Genomic DNA, 23,173 nt, shown 5'->3' with positions numbered 1-23,173 from the left:
CAGCATAACATCTGCCAGGGACACGGACGCTTGGGTTGATCCTGTGAGGCAGGACCAGGACCCGCCCTCCTCCTCCTCCTCCTCCTCCTCCTCCTGCACTTGTCAAAGGCCACTGATCGCAAATTACATCACAGTGGAGCACCACAGACGCACACGCAGATGACACAAGTACTAGGCTCCACACAGGACATTGTTTAAACTCACTTTTTTCTAAATCTGATGCCACAATGTTGCCTTTCAAGAGAACTTTTGAGAGCGAGAAGAAGCAGCTGCAGGAGCTCAACAGCAGACTCGTGCAGTATCTGTCCAGAACGACGCAGCTGGAGCAAGAAAACGCGCATCTTATTGTAGAAATTAGCAAACTCAGACACAAGAAGACGCAGGAATGGGAGCCGAAATACAAGGGCGAGGTGCGGGATCTGAGGAGAATGGTGGGCCAGCTGTCGTTTGAGAAGTCCCAGGCTGAGATGGAGAGAGAGAAGCTATGGAGGGAGCTGCAGATGGTCCGGGGTTTGTGCAGCGAGCAGACCGAGGTGTGCAGGGACATTGGAGGAGAGCTGCAAGGCTGCGAGACGGAGCTGCACCAAGCTCACAAGATCAACACTGAACTCCAGCAGCGTCTGTGTCAGCTGGAGAACGAGTATAAACGCTTGGATGATGTGTACAGACAGGAGAAGGAGCATCTCCAGCGTCAGGTGGAGTGCCATGTGGTACCCATCATTACGCACACTTACCGAGGGCCTCCTGCAGCCACCATGGAGAAGGAGATGCAGGAGTATGCGCGCGGGCTGTCCGAGGGATGGATGGAGACCTTCGAGATGTACCAGGTGAAGGTGGAGGAGATGGAAGGGTCGATCAAAGAGGACCAGGCGAGGCTGGGTGATCTGCAGAGGGAGAAGATGCTTTATGCTTCACAGTTGGACAAATTACGCTCAGAGGCTGGGAAACAAGGTCAGGTCCAGTTCCGACTTGAGGAACAGCTGATGCACATGCAGGAGAAATTCAGGGTGGACTTCAGTGAATATCAGGTGAGGAAAAAAAAATCTATTATAGGCTGATAAGATAAGAGCAGGGCAGCCCATATTTTACATTTCAGGGAGATTAGGAGATTTATTTATATTTTTAGAAGTCCCGAAATACATATTATATTATATTTTATACTTCCAGTGTAACACTTCTGTTTATATTTATTTATTACATCTACTTTACCTATTTTATTTACTTTATAACTGTGTGTTTTACCTGTTATATGTTTTATCTGCCTCGTTTAGTCTTGTAACGTATTTGTTTTAAAGCACTGACCAGAAGTGGCAAACTGTGAATCTCGTTGTATTTAATACAATGACAATAAAGCTTTCTATTCTATTCTATTTTATTCTATTATAAATGATACAGACAGAATAACCTCCCCTTTATCCCACTGAGCCATGAGAGAGAGAGAGGTGGGAGGCTACTCCCTCTTGTCCATGCCACACCCACTGAGCTTAAAGGCACTGCTGCAGCTGTCAGAGGCTGCTACAAATGATCCAACTGATCCTCGAGCATGAATGATTCTCTAAATAATTATTATAGCATCACGATCTAGGATGACATATCTAACAGGAATACCCATGATCTGTCTTGTCCTTAAAGCACCCACATGCAGTAGTTGTTGGCTCTGGCGTTAATGTAATTCTTCCAACCCCCAACACATTACCAACATGAAGTGGTGCCTTGTGTTCCCTTAACTGTCAAAAGCACGGGGATCCTGCGTACAACATTTGACCTCAGTATAAAAAGGATTGAATAGCTTGAGTGGCTAAACAGCGTTGTACCTCCCCAGTACATTAGAGCTGCTAGATTACACCAGCCACTTAAACCAATTAGCTGTCAGACTGACAAATCCTTATTAGCCTCCTAAAGATGGAGCTCTAAGCAGGTCAGTCAATTTCAAATGACTACAGTGTGTAGGGATGTCTTCAATATGGGAACAAAAACACACCAAATAGAAGTGAGCATCTGTTGAAGGATGTCAGATGTTATTGCAAAAGGCTCATAAGTGGTCCAAATGATTATTGCAGTCTGTTAGTGGGATCAGACTTGATTTTGACAAGAAAGTGTTCAGCCAGTTTGCCATCTTTCTGCATTAGAAGTCAACAAAAAATAAGATTTATAAAGTCTACAAAACTGTAGACTTTGGTGTTTAACAAGGGAGCAGAGTTATTACAGTATTTTCAGTTAAATTACCCGATGCAATACCCAATGGAAAGACCACATACTTGTAAAATTAAACCATGTGCAGAGTGAAATCTTCTTGTTTCTCTCCCTCCCAGATGATTATTGAGCAGCTGGAGCACGAGAGGAACATGATGGCTGACGCGATTGCAGGAAAGATGCAAGAGCATCAGCACCTCCTCCAGGTGAAGATGGATCTGGGCACGGAGGTGGCTGCCTACAGGTGATGAGATTATTTATTTTGTCAATTGTCCAAACAAATTGACATCCTCTCTTTTTCAGTGATATTTCAAGAAGTATTTTTAATCATCACTTTCAACAGAGTAGACCGTTTCACAGCAGATATTTTGCTGTTACGTCATAGTAGGAAAAGCACTGGTGTTATTAGTAACATTAACGATGGCTGCGTTCCATTCAAGTGTCCCAGTGAGCCATGACGGTGTGACAGGACCTTGAAACTGAAGCAGCTAAATGGAATTCAGCCCCCTTTCATTTTGTTATCTACACCTGTACTTTTCCTACTGTAACAGGTCAGAATGTCCTCAGTGAAAAAGACATGTAGAGAGTGTTACTGTGTTACGGGGCAGAGTTCGGTGCCAGGAAAAACACTTTCTGTAAAGTTCATTTAACTGTTGATCTGGTTCGAGAACTATGAGCTTCTCAAAGTGGTGGTGAAATATACGTAAAAGTATGAGTACATATGAAAATACAGCCAGTAATGAGCTTTTTTCAGTTAGTATTCAAAAAGGTACATCCTCTCTTTTCAGTGATTTTTCAAGTAGAGATTACTGGTCAACCAGCCCCCCACTGACTGAAGCTACTCTCAGCTTAATTAGTGATTTCATTAAATACTGAAGGAATCAGCTGCTTCCTTCCTGCTGCTCTTGGCCTTAGGTCATCTGAACTTCACTTAGAGCTCACATATACTATCTTATCAACACTACATGTACTACACATGCATTTTAACAAAGTTGTTTAAACTTTCTCTGGTTTATTTTAAGGGTTTATAGTGTGTTAATTATATCTGGCATTTCATATCCCGTAATAACATGACATGTCTAGTCTTGATGCTCCTAACATAGCCAGATCACACGGTTACATACTAGCACACTATTTTTACTGAACGTTATTTATAAAGCAGTCAATAAACAAACTGTATTTTCATGTTTTGAAGGTACTATATTCAGTTATTTTCAGCTCTCCTTATAACATTTTAACCTCTTACACATATCGCATCTTGAAAGTCTTCAACATGAAGTTTTGAGGGATACTATAATTTGATTAGTATTGAGTACATTTCCAGGAAGTTCTGTAGAAGACTATCTGCTCCAGAGTGTGTCTCTTTATGGGCTTTGTTTTGAATTTTTGGAATAGACTGAATGTTTTCTCCGAGACGTGGCAGCGGCATGTGTTTTTGTGCGTGTCACACGAGTCAGCTTTTGCTTTGGGATCCGTAGGGAAGCATGGACAGCCCTGCCTTGTCACTGATATTTTTAGGTCAGTCTTTGGGACGGCAGTCTCCGGAGAGGTTGTTCCCTTTTGAGACACGTTGGTTTGCTGTTGTGTGTTTGTTGAAGCATTGCCAAGGAAAGGTGAGCTGCTGCTGCTGCTAAAGCTAATTATTACAAGGTCTTTATTACGTGACAGAGGCTTGTTGTGTTTTTGATGATTACCACCCTATATGGCCAGGTCCTGAGTTCTCAACGTCTTGTAAGCCTGTTGCGTTTAGTTTGAGGGGGTTGAGATGGCTGAGCTGGATGATGTTCACCGTCTTGTGAGGTATTTCTCCTTGATCCTTTTTTTCTATATATGGTAAAAAATAATTACGTTGAACTAGGAGTATGACCACTGATTTATAATGACTGTTTTCAGATATGTTTTGTCTTGTCTCTTGTTTGTTCAGGGCTCTCCTGCAAGGTGAAAGAGTGGATCTGCAAGATGCTCACAGGAGGGGCCATCAACACCAAAGAGAGAGAATAATAGGTACTGTTTTTTAAATTAATCATTTATTGTTGCATGTTGATCACTAGAGTGCATTGTTAAACTAGTTTCAAAGAAATAGTTGGACACGTTGGCAAATAAGCGTATTTGCCTTCTTGCCGAGACTAAAGGCCTTTACACACCGGCGGCGTTTTTTTCGTGCGATTAATTCGTACGCCAATATATTTTTTTGAACTGTTGTTATTGTCATGAATACTTTCACACAGAACGTGAATATTACGTGGCGAGAAAGCAACATCATTTTCATTTCGGAACAAAGTAAATTTCTGAATTTCGCACCATGAATAAAGGCATCAACCAATCACGTGCGGAACCGGTTGAGTTGTGCCTATGAAACAACAACACGGAGGCTCCGTAGTCAGAACCAGGACGGCAGAAATGGAATATAATATTAATAAGTATGTTTTCTTTGGTGTATAAATCACCTGATGATAAGAATTATTATTCACTTCCCATGTACACAAACACTCTACGCACTGGCTCTGCTCCAAATGACCTACGCTACTCTTACAACAACTGGCTCTAGAGAGGGCCATTGGCGTTATCGCGTCGGCCACCGTAGCTCTCCAACACGCTTGGCACACGGGACAGGCTTCAGTTGGGTGCAATCTCCTCACCTCACCGCTAGATACCGCTAGATCCTATACACACTGGACCTTTCACAATAAAAGCCCCTGACACATAATATTGGCAGGCGAGTATTTCGTATTTTTCCTGTAGTTTTTTTTCGTCATGCCCCCGGTGTGTAAAGTCCTTTAGCTTTTCATCTCTTGCCAAGAAAGCGAATAAGTGTATTTTTCGAACTATTCCTTTAAGTATCACCCTAAATATTACTTATCTGCCTTAGATATAAGGATGCCGGCCCAGCCCTACACTCAAAGAGCTTCCACCTTAACCACCAGACAACATGTGGATATCAGGCACACGCCACCGACTTCAAGCCTGAGAAGATCCCCTGTGCCTCCCTCTGGCTCCATAAGCCCCTCTAGGGTCATTCCTATTTCAGTTGCAGAAAGAGCTCGGCATCAGAGTCCCGCATCCAGAAGGGACATGATCTCATTCACCAAAGCTCGGGCTGCCGCCGTTGCCCCTGCTACCACCGCCAAAGATAAACAAACAGGCCAGAGCGAATACCAAATGAGACAACATGTACAGAAAACAGCAGCAGAGGAGGGGAAAACTGTGAAAATCAAGGTAGAGAACCAAGTCAGTCCCATCAAGTCCTCCACTACTGAGACCAGATCAGTGAAAGTGGTGTCACCAACAATGATGAGCATGAAAACTGAGACAGAAAGCAAAAAGCAAATGTCAGATGAAAAAGAGAAAGCTGATTTTTATGGAGCGGAGTTCAAAGATGAAGGGAAAACAAAGTTTACGATGAGCCCAAGTGATAAAAAGATGTTAGATTCTGTGTCCGTAGAGGAGATCATCGAGAAGGCAATGAGGCCAGCAGGTTTGGAAGCGAAGGTTTGCTCCTCGGGAGACTCGAAGGTACGGTACCATGTGGAGAAAACAGAGCAAGAGGACGGGACGACCAAGACGGAGATTGTGTTGGAGTCCAGAGTGGAGGAAGAGCTGGATCTGTCTGAGGACTCTGCACTGGATGAACTACTGAGCCATGGGGTTCAGAAGGTGTCACTGGAAGACATCGAGGACACGGCAACAGGAAGCATGATCAAGACCCTGCTGAGTAACCTGCAGTTAAGCGAGGGCTTGGAGAATAAGTCTGTCAATGTGGAAATCATCGAGGAGCCGGTGGAGTCTTACAGTGATGAGGAGCTTGAGGTCGAGCAGAAGTCCAGATCTAGTTTTTATGAGCATCCTTCAACATATTTCCAGATTGAGGAGCTGGAGAATGTCCCTCATGGCGCTCAAGTCCAGATGAGTGACGGTGACGCCATGAAAACCTCCATGACAGATCCAGATCATTACAAGGGTGGATCTGTACGAGTCCAAGAGGTTTCTAGAGAGAGTGAATCTTCATATTTCTCTCATGACCAAGAGCCTGACGAGTATTTCGTCTCCACACCGGATGATAATCTTTCTGAAACCGAGGAGGGTGGCGGCATCACCTCGTACGGCCACTACGGTATCGTAGACGACCTGTCAGACGAGAGGTATTATCAAGATGGAGGTCTTCTCTCGAGAAGAGTGATTGTAGAGGAAAGTGACGAATACAAGTTCACGTCAGGCGATCAGTCATTTGTCAAGGAGAGTTTCCCAGAGTGCATCATTGAAGAAGAGGTTCGCGTCTCCCCCGTAGTGCAGGAGTCGGTGCTGGAGTTCCTGAGAGAGGACTCTTTAGAGCCCAAAGAGCAGCTGAAGGGAGCGCTAGAGAAGCTCCAGAGCTCAGTGTCGGGTCCACTGAGGGAGGAGTTGGCCTTCCTCGCAAAAGTGAGTAGCGAAGATTCACAGAACGTGGCCGTCGATGTCAAAAAAATGCAACAGTCAAGTGACAACGGCACCATGACGATAGTTGCAGAGCTGAACATCTCTCAAAGTCTGGAAGACTCTGGGCTGCTGGATGCAGGAGATGAACTGTCTGAAGAGCAGATCATGGCATCTCTCAGATCTTCTAACACAGGGCTGGAGAGAGCCTTCCAGGGCGGGGCAGGAGGGGGATACAACATCAGAGTCTCCAGAGAAGAGGATGATGAAGAATTTGAAGGAGGGTCTGCGTCTGAAATCTCTGAGAAATACATAAAACTGGGGCCATCAGAAAAGTCCTTCACCTTCCAGATGGGCAGCCATGCTGAGGCGACCTCAGAGCCAGAGCTGCAGTCTCACTTCTTGGAGACCCCGGTGAAGGTTACGCAAGAGAAAAGAGTCGCAACAATTTACCTTGAAAGCCCGACAGATGATTAGAAATGAATTTGGTCTGAATATTTTCAAAACTAAGTGCTTGCCAATGTTGAAGTGCACAATACAGAGGTTGTTCTGACGCACAAGTCCACATACACACGGCATCAATGCTGCTTGCAGACACTGTACTAATGCTGAAAGCTTTGCAGTAAAACATCATACATCTAATTGATTTTGGTGCGCTAGCTAAATTCGGTTATTCAGTTGAAATTATCAGATTAACACATTTTATGGTATTAATTGTGGTAGTACTGCTATTAAAATACTGAGTGCTGACTAATATGGGCTGGTTTAAGTTTGGAGTGTAACATTTTCCAGGCGGGTCAATGCTGATGGAGTGCTGCCCTGGTATGAGTTGACCTTCTTACAGTTTGCAGTTTATCTTCAAAGAGGTTTGTTTATTCTCTTCTAGATTTCTCTATTTTTGTACTAACCTGTGCTGCTGTACATCTTAAACAGCCCGTCCTGCAGTTTACAACACCCCCATCACACCAACCATCACACATCGTGTGTCGGCCACGTTGTTGAATGTATCGCAAGCCAACATATGACAGTGGGAGTTATGAGGTGCTGTGAACTGTTTGCAGATTGGGGCTTTCATTTTTCTTTTCTTGGGCACTGCTGCCAAATGGATTGGTTTTTAGTTTATACTGCATCCTGGATCACAGTAGTTTATTTGAAGCAGTAGTCGTGATGTGTACAGAATGTATTAGTGAAGCTTGTAGCTGAGGACAGTGTAGTAAGAGTGGGAAAAAAGATGATTTGTCTTAAGAAACTTTTGAATGCTGAAATCAAAGTGTAGTGCGAAGGATCAAGTAACTTACAAAGTCGGTTATTTTCAGATTATTTACTCACAACTAATGGCACATTACACATTTTGATTATTTAGAAAAAGAAATTGGCCAGTATACAACCAAACCCAGGTTACATAATCAATATGAAAAATATTTGTAAAATGTGTATCTTTACATGGTATGTGTCAACAACATACATTTCTAATTCCCCAACAGCGAAACATGTTCATCTAAACATGTGATTAGGGAGCTCGGAATTCAAAATGGTGAATTATACCAAAAAAGGGTTGTCAATTTGAAAAGCAAAATAGTAAGATAAAAGGATAAAAAGTAGCAGTAGGATCTTAATGAACTAAAAGGATTCAGTGATGTTGGTTTTGGTGTACAGTATGTCTTGTCTGGACGTCTTTCTGCTTGTAGACCTTTGTCGGTTATCACAGTGTTGGCTTGAAGAATTCACCTTTGCTCGGACATGACCGTGGACTATTTTTGGAGCAGCTTAGAGACATTGACTGTTCATTAGGGTTTGTTGTGTTGTGTACTACTGTAGTTGCAGAGGCAGAAATGGTCCACTATGATTATAGTCTGCTTACATGTCTCACACATTTTGTCTAAGTGGCTGCAACGTGTACACTTTGTAACTATTGAGTAACGTCTTCACAGATTGGCTTTTTAGCACCTTCAAGTTAAAGAAATGTGCAGAAATGCAATGTTTAGCTTGAACACCATGCTTTTATAATGTGTTCATTGTTAGAAATCTACTAAATGAAACCTCAATTTAAAAAAACTTGCATCATATCTCCATACATTCTCATCTGCAAACTGCAGTAATTTAAACAAAAACACTGGTACATCGGTGCACTTACACTGTGGCTTAATAAGGAATCTTTGTTAGGGTACTGTATATGCAAGTACACAGTGTAATCTGGTTAATGTGCCATTTCATAGCATTAAAAAAATCAGCATACAGAAAGTACATTTATGTTTTAAGAATGTTTAATGAGTCAAATGTTCAATAAGTGTTTGTCATCATGGATAGTCCAACATTATTGCTTTTATTGACATGATTTCTATTGAACTAACGCCATTATTGCTTCGGTGAAAAAGGTTCCAGCCCTTATTTGGAAATTGATTCATATCTTAACACAATTAAAACTCATTGTGGGTATGATTTCTGAGTGTGAGTATTTCTTCAAAGCTAACTTAATTCAACGTCTGACATGACTAGTGATTGAAGCTCATTCTCAACAGTAGTAGCTGCCTGTATTATCTAACATACAAACTTCTTTAAAAAATAAAAGTCAGTAGTTCTTGATCCAAACCTGCAGGATTGATGTACTGACAAAATAAAAACGGAACATTTCAAGAGTCAGACATTGAGTTTCCATCATTGCTACTGGATGGTGTGTGATGTTTTGTTTCCCTTCTTCCTTGCCTCTGTTGTCTCTCAGCCACCTCTGGTGCCCTGCAGAACATACATTACATGGTTGCATTACTGAAACATGCACTTGTCACTTGTTATTTCAAATCAAACGATTATTGTAAATAATATCAGGTGATTCGGAATTTATCACCAAATGTCTTAAAGGACAACTCTGGTATTTTTCAACCTGGACCCTAGTTTCTCATGTTTTTGTCTCTAAGTGACTAATGTGGACAACACTGTTTGAAATTGATCCAGTATTGAGGGAGAACGCTGCAGCCGCTAAACAAGCTGTAATGTAATCTTTTGGGGCAACCTGGTACCGCCAGTTTGTGTCCACTAAAAGTGCTTGTTTTTGCCACCAACAGGCTCAGATTGTTATTATACGTGTCTGACAACTTTATGGAAAGGACCCTACAGAGAAATTAAACCTTTATCTTACCTATCGCTTGATCCAGTCTGTTTGTTATTGTCTCGCTCTGAGAAGTCTTCTGAAACCTTGCGTTGCCTCCACATTGTTTAAATCAGCTAAATATTCAGCCATGACATCGAAACTCTATTAGATATCACTAAGCTACGCTTTTTATTGTCCAACACAAAAAACTCTGACAACACCCGTTGTCCCGTGGGACTCCTCTCTCCAACTCTCACTCACGTTTCCACCGTTGTCTTCTGGCAACAAGTCCCATGACACAATAACGAACGGAAAGCGAAAGGTAAGAAGAACATATTATTACTCTGTAGGGTCCTTTCCATGATGTTGCCAGACACTTATAATAACAATCTGAGCCTGTCCGTGGCAAAAACGAGCACTTTGAGTGGATGTAAACCGACGGTGCCAGGTGGCCCCAAATGATTACATTACAGCCCATTTAGTGGCTGGCGGCTGCAGCAGCGTTCTCCCTCAATACTGAACCAATTTCGAAAAGTATTGTCCACATTAGTCACTTAGACACAAAAACATTGGAAAGTAGGGTTGAAAAACACCAAAGTTATCCTTTAATATAATATAAAGTACAGTTTGATTAATGGAGCAGATTTACCGTGCCAGCATGTCCACAGCTTTTTGTGTAGATTTTGTCTTCTTGTTCTGAGGACCGTACAACAAACTCTGGATCTCAAGGCACTAAAATTTAAAATAATAATAAAAAAAACATTAATGACATCAGAGTGAGTGATCAGTGGAAGATGAGAGGTGCAACTCATCCTCAGAGGGGAATAAACACTTCCTAGCAACATGTGAATGCACTAAACATCCCAAAATAACCTCTGTTGCAGCCAAAGGTTTAGATAACACCTGTGCTAACCACTCGGAGTGTCGGTCAACAAGGGGGGATCTGCTAGATTTATTACGGGAACTCCGAATCAACAACCTGAGGTCGTTATCTCAACAGATTAAAGACGCAGCCGGAGTCATTTTCCACTCTACATTTAGTTTGGTCCAATCAACAGAGGAATGAGCAGTGACTGCTTAGCTCTATGACATAAAGAACATATTGCCAGGAAAGTCTGAACTTTTAACCACAAACACATGTTCATGATAACACTGCGTGCGCACACATACAGTTATGCAACATATATGATAAAAGCCTGTCATTTCTGCAATCATAAACAACAAGATGTGAGGGAAAACTTTGTTAAAAGGAGGGAAAGAGGGAGCGAAAAGTTTCCCTCGTCGCCAGGGAAAGTAAAACACTCTAATCTGGAACAGATCCATTTGGCCTCCTGGATGTTTTCACTGTTACTAAGGTTGATGTAATGGAAGGCCTTTTTTTTTCAGCAGAGGAACAGGGAAATGTCAAGTGTATGTATGCGCCATTGTTCTCCATGTTTTAGTAAATCATATGTTTTGTATCTACTGTTTGAGCCAGGTTTCCTTTGGAAAACAAAGTTACTCAATTGGAGTGCAGATGGTGTCGCGATGACAGGAAATAGTGTCCTGACATTATCTGTTCTGTGTCAGCGTACTTCAGAAAGGTTACTAGTCGGATGTGGTGTAGAGAGAGTGAGTCCTGATGTACCCTGTCAGTGCGGGGGGGGGACTTGGAGCCCCTCTGCCCTTAGATGTCATAACAAAACAACATAGCAACCAGACTCCTTTACTTACAGGCAAGTCATTACTAGTATGAAGAAACCCCCCATTTAGTGGTGCATTTTTAGCAGAAATGAGCTCATATGGCACACAGGCAGTCGTACTGTATGTGAAAAACAAAAACACATTGCATAAGGAATAAAGTAAAACAGTGACAGCTATAGAGGAGGAACATGTTGCTGCTGTTTATTCAATGCATGTGTGCTGAAAGACGTAGGAATGTCACTTTTGTTTCAAAAGGCCATAATGGCATGCTTCACTAATTGGGGTCGGTGTCCCTTTAATTGACAGCAGTTAGCAAACTGTCATTCTCCTTCCAGAGCTGTGTTGCCCATCTGCCAGGCTCCATCCAGACTGAGGAAACACAAAGTCACTGTGTGTGATATTTTACACCAGGGACGGCGGCTCTGCACACTGCACCCTTCCAAGATTAGCATGCGCCTCTGATAGCGCTGAGCTTTAGGGAGGACGGTGGAAATAGCTGATCTCAATATGACAGGAACTCTTTGTGTGTGTGTGTATTTTGAACTGGACTCTCACTGGTGTAGATGGACACGCCCGCTGGCCTTTTATTAAACCCTCCAAAATACTTTGGCGAGGACAATGTCATGTTCTATCCTGTCCAGCATTTCTAATATGCATTCACAGATTGTAGCCACGGCAAACATTTAGTTGTGCTGTTTTTGTTTTGTATCATGTGATTACCTTTGTCATGGTCTTGTGGGCCTGCTTCACCCCGCCCTCGCTCATCTCCACACTTCCTATCAGCTGAAGGGTGTCCGCCACCTCGGCGCTCAGGTCACCGAAAGTAGATCTCTTTACAGCGAGAGAAGCTCTCTGGATCTCCACACATCTCTGCAATGGTGCATTGAAAATATCATCTCTGGCCATCAGGGGTGAGAGCCACACCCTGTTTAGCAGGTGGCATATATCCCCTGACAATCACAAACTGTGAGGGGGTTTCCATGGTGCTGCTCTCTGAACAAAAAGTGTGAGGATAATGAGAATCTGCTTTGGGTTTCAAAATTGCAGGAGCAAACATATGGGGTGTCTATGATATTATTTGCCTGGAGGAAATCACTGTAGTGGAATAGTCTCACTGCTCTTGCAAGATGTGAATAGGGCTGTAAATAACAATTATTTTCATTGTCGATTAATCTGTTGATTATTGTATCGATTAATGGATTAGTTGTTTGGTCTATAAAATGACAAGATTGGTGGAAAATGTCCTAAGATGACGCCATCAAATGTCTTGTTTTGGCCAAAGATATTCAGTTTACTGTCATAGAGGAGTAAAGAAAACAGAAAATAAAAGAATTTTGACTTTTTTTTTTCTTAAAAAATTCCTCAAACTGATTGATTGATTACCAAAGCAGTTGCCGATTGACTTAAAGGTTCTCTTTATGATATCTAGAGCATTAATATAGCAGCAAACAACTATTTGCCATGTAAAGATATAGAGGAGTAATTCTGCCTGAGCAGAAAATGAAGTCACTCTCCCTCTGTGTGTGTGTGTGTTGACATAGCCGGGCCGGCCACGCGTGCCTTTAATGCAATGTTAGTGCATGTGAGCGTGCCCCAGTGGCTAGCTCATGGCTGCCACTCTGCACTGCTCTCATACTGCGGTTACAGCTGATAACACCATTCAGACCGACGGTGACAACTAATCGATTTATCGTTGCAGCTCTAGATGTGAATGTTTTTAAGTGTGTGTGTGTTTAACCTCTTGCTGGCCACTGAGGAGGAGGAAGCGACAGAAATCATCCTGGGCCGTGAGAAAGGCTGGATCCTGTGGACCTGCAGAGCTTTTGTATGCACTTAGACTCTGCTCAAAGTAGCGACCTGCAGAGTCTACACCAGCGTGGGGAAAAACACAAACAATATGCAGGTTAACTTAAATTATGGCAATAATTGACAGAACAACTGAAAACATACTGTATACTACAGAATTCACAGAATATGATCATTTTTCTGTATTTTTTCTAGATAGATTTTAGTTAGTTTCCAGATGTCATGCTTTTCATAGCTACTGTACCATGGAGCATACATCATACTGACATGACTGAACTTGGACATGTCTTCAATGAGACTATTATAAGTCTAGTTTCCATAACACCATCTTAAAGGATTTCACATATAGGAAGACATAAAGGAGATTCAGCTCCTAATTAACCCCTTGTTGCATGTCACTCAGGCTTAGTCTGAGAATAAACTCACCATTGTGATGGGGTCCCGCTGCAGCAGAAAGGATGAGGGCCAGGCTGTGGGAGATCTGAGCCCCCTCTAGCTCCTCTGGGCTGTGACTCATAGCAATGGCATGAGCCTAGCAGAAACACCAAGTGAAATAAGGCAGATCACATATCACCAAATAAGAGGTGTGGAAACATTACCTAACAACATAGCCTGGCATGTGTTTATATACAGTATGTTGTGCTGTGTGAGTGATAGGCCCCTTGCCTTGGAGAGATGCTCTATGGCTCCGTCCAAATGACCTTTGTCCTGCTCGATGGCGGCCATGTCCCTATAGACCGAACATGTCTTCTCTGGTTCACCACAGTCCTTCAGCCGCTGCAGAGACTTCTCACACTGGCGTAGGGCCTCCTCTGGCCTGTTCTGTCTCCTATAGACCCTATGGAGCAGAAAGGACATACAAAATGGAGAGACTGGCAGAGACGGAAAGACAAACATAAACCAGTTCAGCCCAGCATACTGTATGTAAGGCAGCAGGGCAGAGTTATGATTTAACAGCGTACCCTTCAAGTAGTTTGTCTGCATCCCTCTGTTTGCTCTGCTCAAGTGTACATTATTAATTTAGAGTATCATTAGAGTACAGTATATACCCATACAGTAAGCCTGTTACTTCATTACCACGAGTCTGTTTTACATTACAGAAGTAACTGCTTGGTCTCTAGCCAAACCCAGAACCTGCAGAGTGGTGAAGGCTTTTGGCTGCAGTTGTAGTGCAGACTATAATAGGGAAAGCTTGAATGTTGCCCATTTAATTGTTTTTGGTTGCATCCTTTCACGAGTCTGTAACGGTCCCCTCGGGGACTGAAGGTTACTCTGCTCCAAACACACTCACTTTAACTACAGCCTCACGGACTCTGACGAATAAACTCCTGCCGAGTGCTCACACTCTCATTCTAAGGTGTATAAGGGGAAGCTCTTGCAGTCTATGTGGAAACCACCAAAGCAAAGCTGAAGATCTAGAATAACTGACATTATCTGTAACAATTTGTCAGCCATCTGTACATGCATTGTTGCTACCAAGTGCTTAGGCTTTTATATGTTTCGCTGATGCACAAAACAGAGAATTTGCTCTTTTAAACAGTGGTTCCCAACCTTTTTCCTTAAGGGACCCCTTCTCTATCATTGAGTAAACTAACGACCCCTGACTAAGTGACATATTTTATGGATATTTCATATTATATTCAATGCATAACAATAACGGTAAAGAGCAACCAATAAACTGTACAGTAGAATTAACCCAAATTAATTCTGAGTAGATTATTTCCTGTGAATATTTCAGCATCAGAGATGAGGTTCGCTGTGATTTTAGGAACTCTTAATACAATTCACTGTCTGTATTGTGTTATTTATTTTTTAACAATCATACATACTTAATAGGCTTTATTTATTTGACAAACTCAGTGTTTTCTTCTCCCTGATGCTTGGCCATTGTTCTATCAGCTCTTTGGTTGTTTTAACTGCGTATACTTTTCTAATGCAGGACGAGGCTGTTTAGCAGAGAGGGAAGGCTCTGTGAATATACAGTAGCTTGTGTTCAGGTCTTCATCGTGCCCTTATCCTGTTTATATCTTAAATAATAAACCAAACTTTAAACATATCTATTTCTTTTAGTTTTCTTCAAAGAAATGAATGAAATGCTGAGATTTAGGCCAACTGTATATATATATATATATTTAAAAGGTTGTCTTACACCCCTTAAAATCAAGAAGGCCTCGCGACCCCCCACATGAAGCTTTGGTGAACCCTAGTGGGGAACCACTGTTTAAAAAGACAGGCACCTCCTGTCTTACTGTACTATGGGGTTGCTTGGGCTTCTACAGAGCTAATGGGTGGTGAGAGTGGGGAGAGGGGATGAGATGTTGACTGCAATAACCACTGCAAGGACTCTGGATCCCATCAGGCTACTCTGCTAACAGCTTCAAACCATCTAATGGACTCTAAATTGAATTCAGCTCTCTGGTCAAGGGGGTGGTCTTTCTCAGAGGATGCACTACTCACTGCTATGCAATCTCTAGCTACATTGTTGTCACAGCAAGAACGGGAAACCCCTTCTCACAAATCCGTCTCCCACATCCACATTGTGCAGAGTATAGCTGTTTGTGGAAAAACAATTCACTTATATACAGAATGCACACTGAAGTCAATCTGTCACAGTATGCCATTTGAGTTAAGGTTTTATCCAGCCTGTGTGGGAACCTACAGTCTAAGCCTGACAGTATTATGTCATGCTCACATCCCAGAACTACATGAATCTGGGTATTCATGGCTCTGTGGTTAAATGCCAGCAGCACAGGTTACAAAAACACCATGATGGCTCATTACTTTGAATGTTCCCATGAATCCAAGATTATCCTAACATATTGTGATGGATAGGAGGAGTGCCGAGCCGGTAAGTGTTCATGAGGCAGGCACTTCAGATCCTTTTAGGGCAGCAGCGATGGCTGAAGCAGAGCTACATTCCAGCATGGCTTTAGTCGTGCCATTCTGCCTGCATGGACAAACAGACACAATACCCCTCTATCCTCTCATTCACTCTGCATCCTTACACACATCCTGGCAGGACGGTAAATACGCCACATCTCACTGAAAATCTACCAAGAGTCCACAGGGCAGGGAATTAATATAATTAAAGATTTGTAGATGTGTTGCCAAGCGAGCCACACAGCCCTCTTTTGTAAACGTTTCCAGAACATAGTTGACGTAAGTTTGCTCTGGGCTTTCACTCGGAAAATGATACAGAGTCAGGCCAAGCCAAAGTGAAAACAGAGGGGCTGAACCACAACAGCTCACTCCGGAAAATCTGTGTGGTGCTTTAAAGGGATGGCACTGTGATTGATGAGGCTTTTTAGTGTGTGCCTCAGGTAGATGTGGGTAAAGACTATAGAGAGGAATACTGAACTGTTTAGTCTTAGACAGTGACTCTCAATCATGGCCTTTACAACCAAATCCCTGCTGGTTTTATTTCACCCAACTAATCAGAGACAATTTTACATCTGGAATAAGAGCTACCTTTTTGGAAGGAATACAAGCAGACGAAGAATACCTCTGGAGTTTGGCTGTGCTGTGTGTTTACACTATGCCTGTGAATCGAGTCAATAGTATACATATACACAAGGATAGGGGAACAGCGCAAACACGAGAGACTATTTGCACAAAGTTGGTTAACACAGACAGAGTGCAATTCAATTCAAATTAGGGATGCAACGATACTGGATCGGATATCAGGCCGATACAGATCCAAATGACTGAATTGGGTATCGGTGACAATGGGGACGATCTATTTAATTCAATTCAATTCAATGTTTATATACTACATACATTATATACTGGAAATTTAATTTAAGTTTTGGCCAATTTGTTGCTGCAATAAAAAGGTTTACACTTCAATTGTAATTCCTGTTCTTTTTTTAAGAATTTTACCAAGTTGCTAGTGTATGATTTATTATTAATAACAATTAATTCAATAAATGTGTATATGTATTTATTTGTTACATTTTGTTTTACAAAGTTAGGAAAGCAGTGTTTAAGTCAAGCCTGATGTTGTCTTACACATAGCAGAATTATCCCAGTCATTTCTACACAGTGAGGCATACAGCTTATTAATTAAACACTGGTATCGGATCGGTACTCGATATCGGCCGATACCCAAAGCTCAGGTATCTGTATATGTTGCATGAACATGATAATTAAAAGGTGGAGAGAATATGGAAGAATTTCCACTAATTTATCACTCTAAAAAAGTTTTATTATATAAAATCTGTCAACTAAGATGCAGATTTATGACAGCAGTTATAAAAAAATTAAGAAAATAAATGATCTTAGTCTGAAAATATGAGAACACACACAAAACACATTTAAACCTAACAATAAATATCCCATCTGGCTGATGTGAGAAGTGCACACCTTGAGTGTGAATCTAAAACCGAGCAGTATTTGGACCGGGATCTATAAGAGAGCGGAGCGTACTTTATTGTTGCAGGCTTTGGTGGGAACATTCCCCTCCATCACAACAGTGTTGACTGACAGAGCTTTAGACGCAAGCCAAACTCTTAGTCATCACATAACAAAAGAGATTTAGCAAGCTTACACACCAGCCAGAGTCTGCACATTTTTTCAATTACACACATCATGTCAACAAACTCTGACTCTCTGAAAAAGACCAAGATGGCATCATTTACACATTCCTGTCGGTTTAGCTCACCTCAGCTGCTGATAAGGCTAAAGCTGCAGGAGTATTGCTCCGATTTACCTAGCAACAGGATTTTCAAAACATTGGGTCCCACGTACAAAGCTCACCTGAAAGATGAGTTAAAGTCATCCTACTACTGTCTTTGCTTACATACTCATTTATAAGACTGAAAATGTTGTTCACACTAAAACGAAGAAAATAAAAAAGTAAAGAACTGATCCAAATTCTGACATTTAATCGATTAACTGTTTGGCCTATAAAACGTCAGAAAATGGTAAGTATTTGTAAGTAATGGTAATTACTTTAAACGATTAATCAATAATCAAAATTTGTTGGCGATTAATTTAATAGTTGACAACTAATCGATTAATCGTTGCAGCTCTAGTCAGATTTGTAACAAACATTGTGAGGTTGTCAATGTTTTGATGGAGACAGGCCTGCATTTTTTTGTTTTGATGGGTTTTGTGATTCCACAAAGCTTATAGCATAAATGATACACGCATTTGTGGATAATTAAACCTTTCAAGGATTAACAGGATCCAAATTAACATGAACACATTAGTGGGGTGATCTCAACCCAGGTAAGACTATACTTTATTTCCTGGTTATGATTCTAATTTCACCCACAGTAATCTAAACTATCACAAGTAGCTGCTATTTTTATGTTGCCAGGCCTCACAGTTCCCTTAACGGCCTCTATCAGTCTCTCCTAGACTTGATGTCTGTGCTTGGTGTCTCCACTGTGATCCACTAAGTCTTTAATCTTTTCCTGAGCATGCAGCACTCCCCTTGGGACCTCTGTTGTCAATACCACCACCAGTTTACAAATGAGTTATCGAAAAATGGTAAACACAAATCAATAATATGGAAATGGTGCCCGGCGTGAAGTAAACAAAGCAGCTGACATTTAACAGAGAATTAAATGGCTTTACAGTATCTCGAGGAGTTAACTGGACTGTAAAGGCTATATATATAAGTGTGGTATGTGGTGAGGAAGTTAATAATTAATGAGGGAGTCAAAGCTAGAGAGAAAAAGGCAGAAAGCAGATGGAGAAAAGGGAGAAATGCATCTCTCCCATCTGTGCCTCTGCTTGAGCAGTGACTGGGTGAGTGGACATGCAGAAACTCCACCCAGCAGGTCTGTAAGCATTATTGCTACACACCCACGCTGACTGCTGAGTGGACTGGGCAACAACAGGGGAAATCCTGATTTATCTCTCCAAAAACCATGTAAAAGGTTGTTTTTCTTTTTGCAAATTTGCAGGAATATATCGCCATCTTGTGGCCACACTTAAATGTGAGGTACTGCATTTGAAAAAAATATTTAGTTAAAAAACTTTTGCAAAAACAAATGTAAAATCATCCAGGCTATACTCTGAATCCCCTCTGGAAAGACCTGACCTGTTACCTTTTAATTGGCAATAGCACCAAGTTATTAGGTTCAGCTGCTTTTACATATTATAGGCTGCAAATGCTGCATTAAAGTCATTAATCTACTGTATACTTCTCACATTTCTATTTTTGCAAAATATCTGCTGTGTGCTGTGGCTAAGAAAATCCTAAAAAATATATGTTTTTTCACTACTGTACCTGGATAGACCCGTTGAGATTTCCAGCTCAGTCTTCATCTTCTCTTCCTGGTTGATGCCACCTTGTTGATGAAGCTCCTCAACAACTTGTTCTGCCTCCAGAAAAGAGGATTCTGCCTCTTCGAGAGTTGAAACGAGTCAAGGACTTATTCAGCTTGTTATTTTAGATGATACTTCCGTTCATTATTGTAAAACACATTATCATGGCAAGGATATTCAGCTGTAAGCAGTGAAGCACCTCCTTGCGTGAGGTGTACGTTCAGGAGACACATGAGAACCTCAAGCTTTTCATCTCTGCAGGAGGAGACGGAGGGGCAGAAAGGCAGCAGCTCTCTGGCGAGGGTTGAGTGCTCCTGGGCCTGCAACCCCCAGCCTGAGGGAACAAACAACCATCATTGAGTGTATATTGAACGCTAAATCTGAACATCATCTCAACATTATCCCCAACTAATATTCCTTTCATTAGCTGGCCATTTTAGAGCAAAGAGCAAAGTAACACCACATGAAAAATGACTAATCTAATTGCTAAATCTCTATAAAGCACAGTCAGCTACATGGGTTGATCATTCTGAGCCGAAGTGTGTGTCAGTTTTGCAAAATTGTCTTATATTTACAACACTCATCTTTTAGTTTTTTAATACAATATGTGGCAGCTGTCTTAGGTAAAACAGCAGGTTCCTGAATTGTATGCAGTTAAGATTAACAATGTACTTGCAGTATTATCTTTTTAGAATTACCTTTGAAGTGGAAATATGCTTTAGCCAGTCTGGCATGGGCCTGGGCTAGTTTCAGATGTCCATCCCCATAGACCAGCCTAGTCAGAGCCACACAGCGCACCAGGTCCTGAATGCAAGCATCAAACTGAGCAGATACAGTAAATAATAGCCCACTGTACCATTCATCAAAAGCCATATCAATAATAACCTTAGTGAAAACTTTAGGTTTGTCTCTAATGTAAGGTGTGCCAAAGCCTGCAGGACAAGTTGTGAAAGCACATCTTCTGAGCACAACTAACTCTAATGCTAACAATAATGAATGTGTTACTGTCCCCCACCTCTTGGTTGTCTTCACGGGCCTGAGCTTGGCTGTCAAAGTGTTTGAGCTTTTCTTCAGGTGCCATCATCATAAATTCCCTCTTAGCACATCCTGTCTGTGAGGGACTCAACACATCTGAGTAGCAGGGAGGAGATGCAGTCACGTCCCTGGTGGTGCTGCCCATGCTTTCAGGGGATCTACAAGTTTTGGTCAAACAAGGTATATGTCAATACATTTTTTGTAAAGATGGAGACGTACATTTAAAGGAAGGAAAACACTTTTTTGCAACTTTTTAGTATCTGAGATGCTACAAAGATAGATACAGATTGGGACTCATTTCATTTCATTTCAAAATTTATTTCGAAACATGTAGAATACAAAAAACAAAACAAAAATAAAATAAAGAAAAAGAATGATCATACCAACAAGTGGGCAGTCAGAAACAAGTAGTATTTACATACAATGAAAAGTGTAAGAAAATTAAATTGTCAAACACTTCATGCCGTGATTTACATATTCGAAAAGGAGTGAGAAGAAGTATAAATTTATTTAATCCAACCCCTTCTCCATAAGTCAATTATGAATTATTTACCAGCTTCCTTATTGAGCCATATACATATACTCTAATTACATTTTTCCTAAATTTGTCTAACTATAATTATTATTATTTATAATTATTCTAACTATAATTATTACCTTTAATCTGTGTCATACAGAAATATAAATGAATTACTGATATATTTATCCTTATCAAAATATACATTTATTATCAATCCAGAATACCAATTCATTACTTATAATATAACTTAATCACAATACCAATTTTATTACTTACATATTATAACTTAATCATATTGACTATTTGTTATCTTTTCTTCACTTGAGTGACATTTTTTAATGCATGACTTTTAATTATAATGGAGTATTTTTTTATGCTATTACTACTTTTAGTACTACTTTTACTATTCCTTATCAAAATATAAATTTGTTATCAATCCAGAATACCAATTCATTACTTATAATATAACTTAATCACAATACCAATTCATTACTTATAATATAACTTAATCACAATACCAATTCATTACTTACATATTTAACTTAATCACAATACCCATGAATACTTATAATATAACTTAATCACAATACCAAACATATTTATCTTAATCATATTGAGTATTTGTCATCTGTCAACTTCACTACTCAGTAAGCTAATAAGGTAGTTTTTTATCTTTGTTTTGTCTTGTTTATCTTCTGTTCAGTGAGGTAAGTATGATCAACATCTACCTTGACTGTTCAACAGGTTAAACAACAATGTTAGACATCACTTACTCAGCTGGAGACTCGGAGGAGCTGGGTCGTGTTTTTGTTATAGCATGATCTTCAGCCATTTTTCCAAACAATGTACGTTGTGACGTAGTGACGTTTGTGTTCTTTACGTTCTTGTTTCCGTGGTAACACAGCGTGTGCTACACTAGATAGCACCGACCCGCTAGCTGCCTCTGAGCCTCTTCCTGTTGTGAACACTACCTAACTCAAAAGTATGTCACTTTACAGGAGCTATAGCCTCCTAGACTCTGTTGTGAACTGGGGGTGTCGTTACGAGACTGAACTATAGTTTCCATCACTAGAAAATGCCTCTGAGGAAAAGGTAACGTATACACCGGTGTTATGATGAAGTCTGTTCCCTCCTGCACCTACATAGTGTTAGTGATGGGAATTCCGTCTCTTTTTAGTGAGCCAGATCATTTAGCTCAGCTCACCAAGAAGAGCCGGCTCTTTTGGCTCCGAAACGGTTCTTCATTTTACCACTTCTGCCTTTTATAATTCAGCCAAATTTAGCTTTAGCTGTTTTGACCTATGATTAGTAGGTGTGCAGCTATATCACTTAAAGGGACTGTTTGTAACTTTTTAAGCGTATAAATCTACCAGGTCGGGATCCCATGCGCGCTCGCGCGTTGCCGGAGCCTCTGCTCCTCTGCCTGCATGCCTTCACTCACACACCGTGCGCATTCTTGCTGTCTCGCTCCACCTCTACACATGAACGCGCCTTCACCCCACACTGCAGAAGAGTTAGTTTAGCTCTGAGAATATCTAGTGAATGTACAGTGGACGTTTGTGCAGAAATAACTGCTGCAGCTCCTCCAGACCAACAGAGGTTTCCCATGTCTTGTGAAGTGACGGGGCTCCGCAGCGAGAAATGTTATCGTCTCTGACCGGATGCCGGTGTCTCCCTCCGGCCACGGTCGGGAGGTGATAACGTTACTCTTCCTGCTTCAGCCCCGGCACCGACCCGCTTTTGCTGAAGCAGGAAAAGCCAACACTAGGATCAGCAGTGATTCATGGAGAGACCTTCGTCTGGTCTGCTAACATTACTGCCAAGCAGGTGAAATATAGAGTGATATCGTGGTTTTAGCTGACGTGTGCGCCTCACTGTTTTGAGCGTTGCTCGAGCCCGACGCTTACTTTCGTTAACTTAACGGCCACAGGTGTCACTGTTAACAAGCAATTCTGAAAGTTACAAATAATCCCTTTAAATTATTCAATATAATTATACTAAACCTTATAATTTCCAGAATACCATAATTTTACATGCTGCTTCGTTTCCGACTGTCACTCATCTTGTCTGCTATTTGTGCACTCCTCTCTCTTTCTCTCCTCCTCTCCCTCCTGCTCTGTACCTGTAGACCAGGGGTCTCAAACTCGCGGCCCGCGGGCCAATTG

At 41.4% G+C, this 23,173-nt stretch overlaps 3 protein-coding genes across 3 annotated transcripts in view; 2 read left to right on the top strand and 1 right to left on the bottom strand.

The window, feature by feature from the left end:
• The first annotated feature begins 101 nt into the window (after window positions 1–101).
• synm (synemin, intermediate filament protein) lies at window positions 102–9,243 on the top strand. The gene is made up of 4 exons (XM_074633027.1): window positions 102–1,028; window positions 2,313–2,437; window positions 4,118–4,197; window positions 5,063–9,243. The coding sequence occupies exons 1-4, from the start codon at window positions 228–230 to the stop codon at window positions 7,078–7,080; spliced, it is 3,024 nt and encodes a 1,007-aa protein (XP_074489128.1). The 5' UTR covers window positions 102–227; the 3' UTR covers window positions 7,081–9,243.
• On the bottom strand, window positions 8,850–22,163 carry ttc23 (tetratricopeptide repeat domain 23). Its single transcript, XM_074633041.1, has 11 exons — window positions 21,782–22,163; window positions 20,469–20,646; window positions 20,152–20,275; window positions 19,631–19,787; window positions 19,416–19,541; window positions 13,844–14,015; window positions 13,604–13,709; window positions 13,110–13,237; window positions 12,092–12,241; window positions 10,338–10,420; window positions 8,850–9,336 (listed from the first exon to the last, which is right to left on the bottom strand). The coding sequence occupies exons 1-11, from the start codon at window positions 21,838–21,840 to the stop codon at window positions 9,234–9,236; spliced, it is 1,386 nt and encodes a 461-aa protein (XP_074489142.1). The 5' UTR covers window positions 21,841–22,163; the 3' UTR covers window positions 8,850–9,233.
• The window catches only part of mef2aa (myocyte enhancer factor 2aa), a 106,996-nt gene continuing 105,861 nt past the window's right edge, over window positions 22,039–23,173 (top strand). The window contains exon 1 of the mRNA XM_074633030.1: window positions 22,039–22,100. The gene's annotated coding sequence lies outside the window, so the exon portion shown is untranslated. The remainder of the gene's footprint in view (window positions 22,101–23,173) is intronic.

The sequence above is a fragment of the Sebastes fasciatus genome, chromosome 4, assembly GCF_043250625.1.
Source record: "Sebastes fasciatus isolate fSebFas1 chromosome 4, fSebFas1.pri, whole genome shotgun sequence".
Classification (NCBI taxonomy): domain Eukaryota; kingdom Metazoa; phylum Chordata; class Actinopteri; order Perciformes; family Sebastidae; genus Sebastes; species Sebastes fasciatus.
Note: the sequence above shows the minus strand (reverse complement) of the source record. Positions and strands in the feature narration are given on the sequence as shown.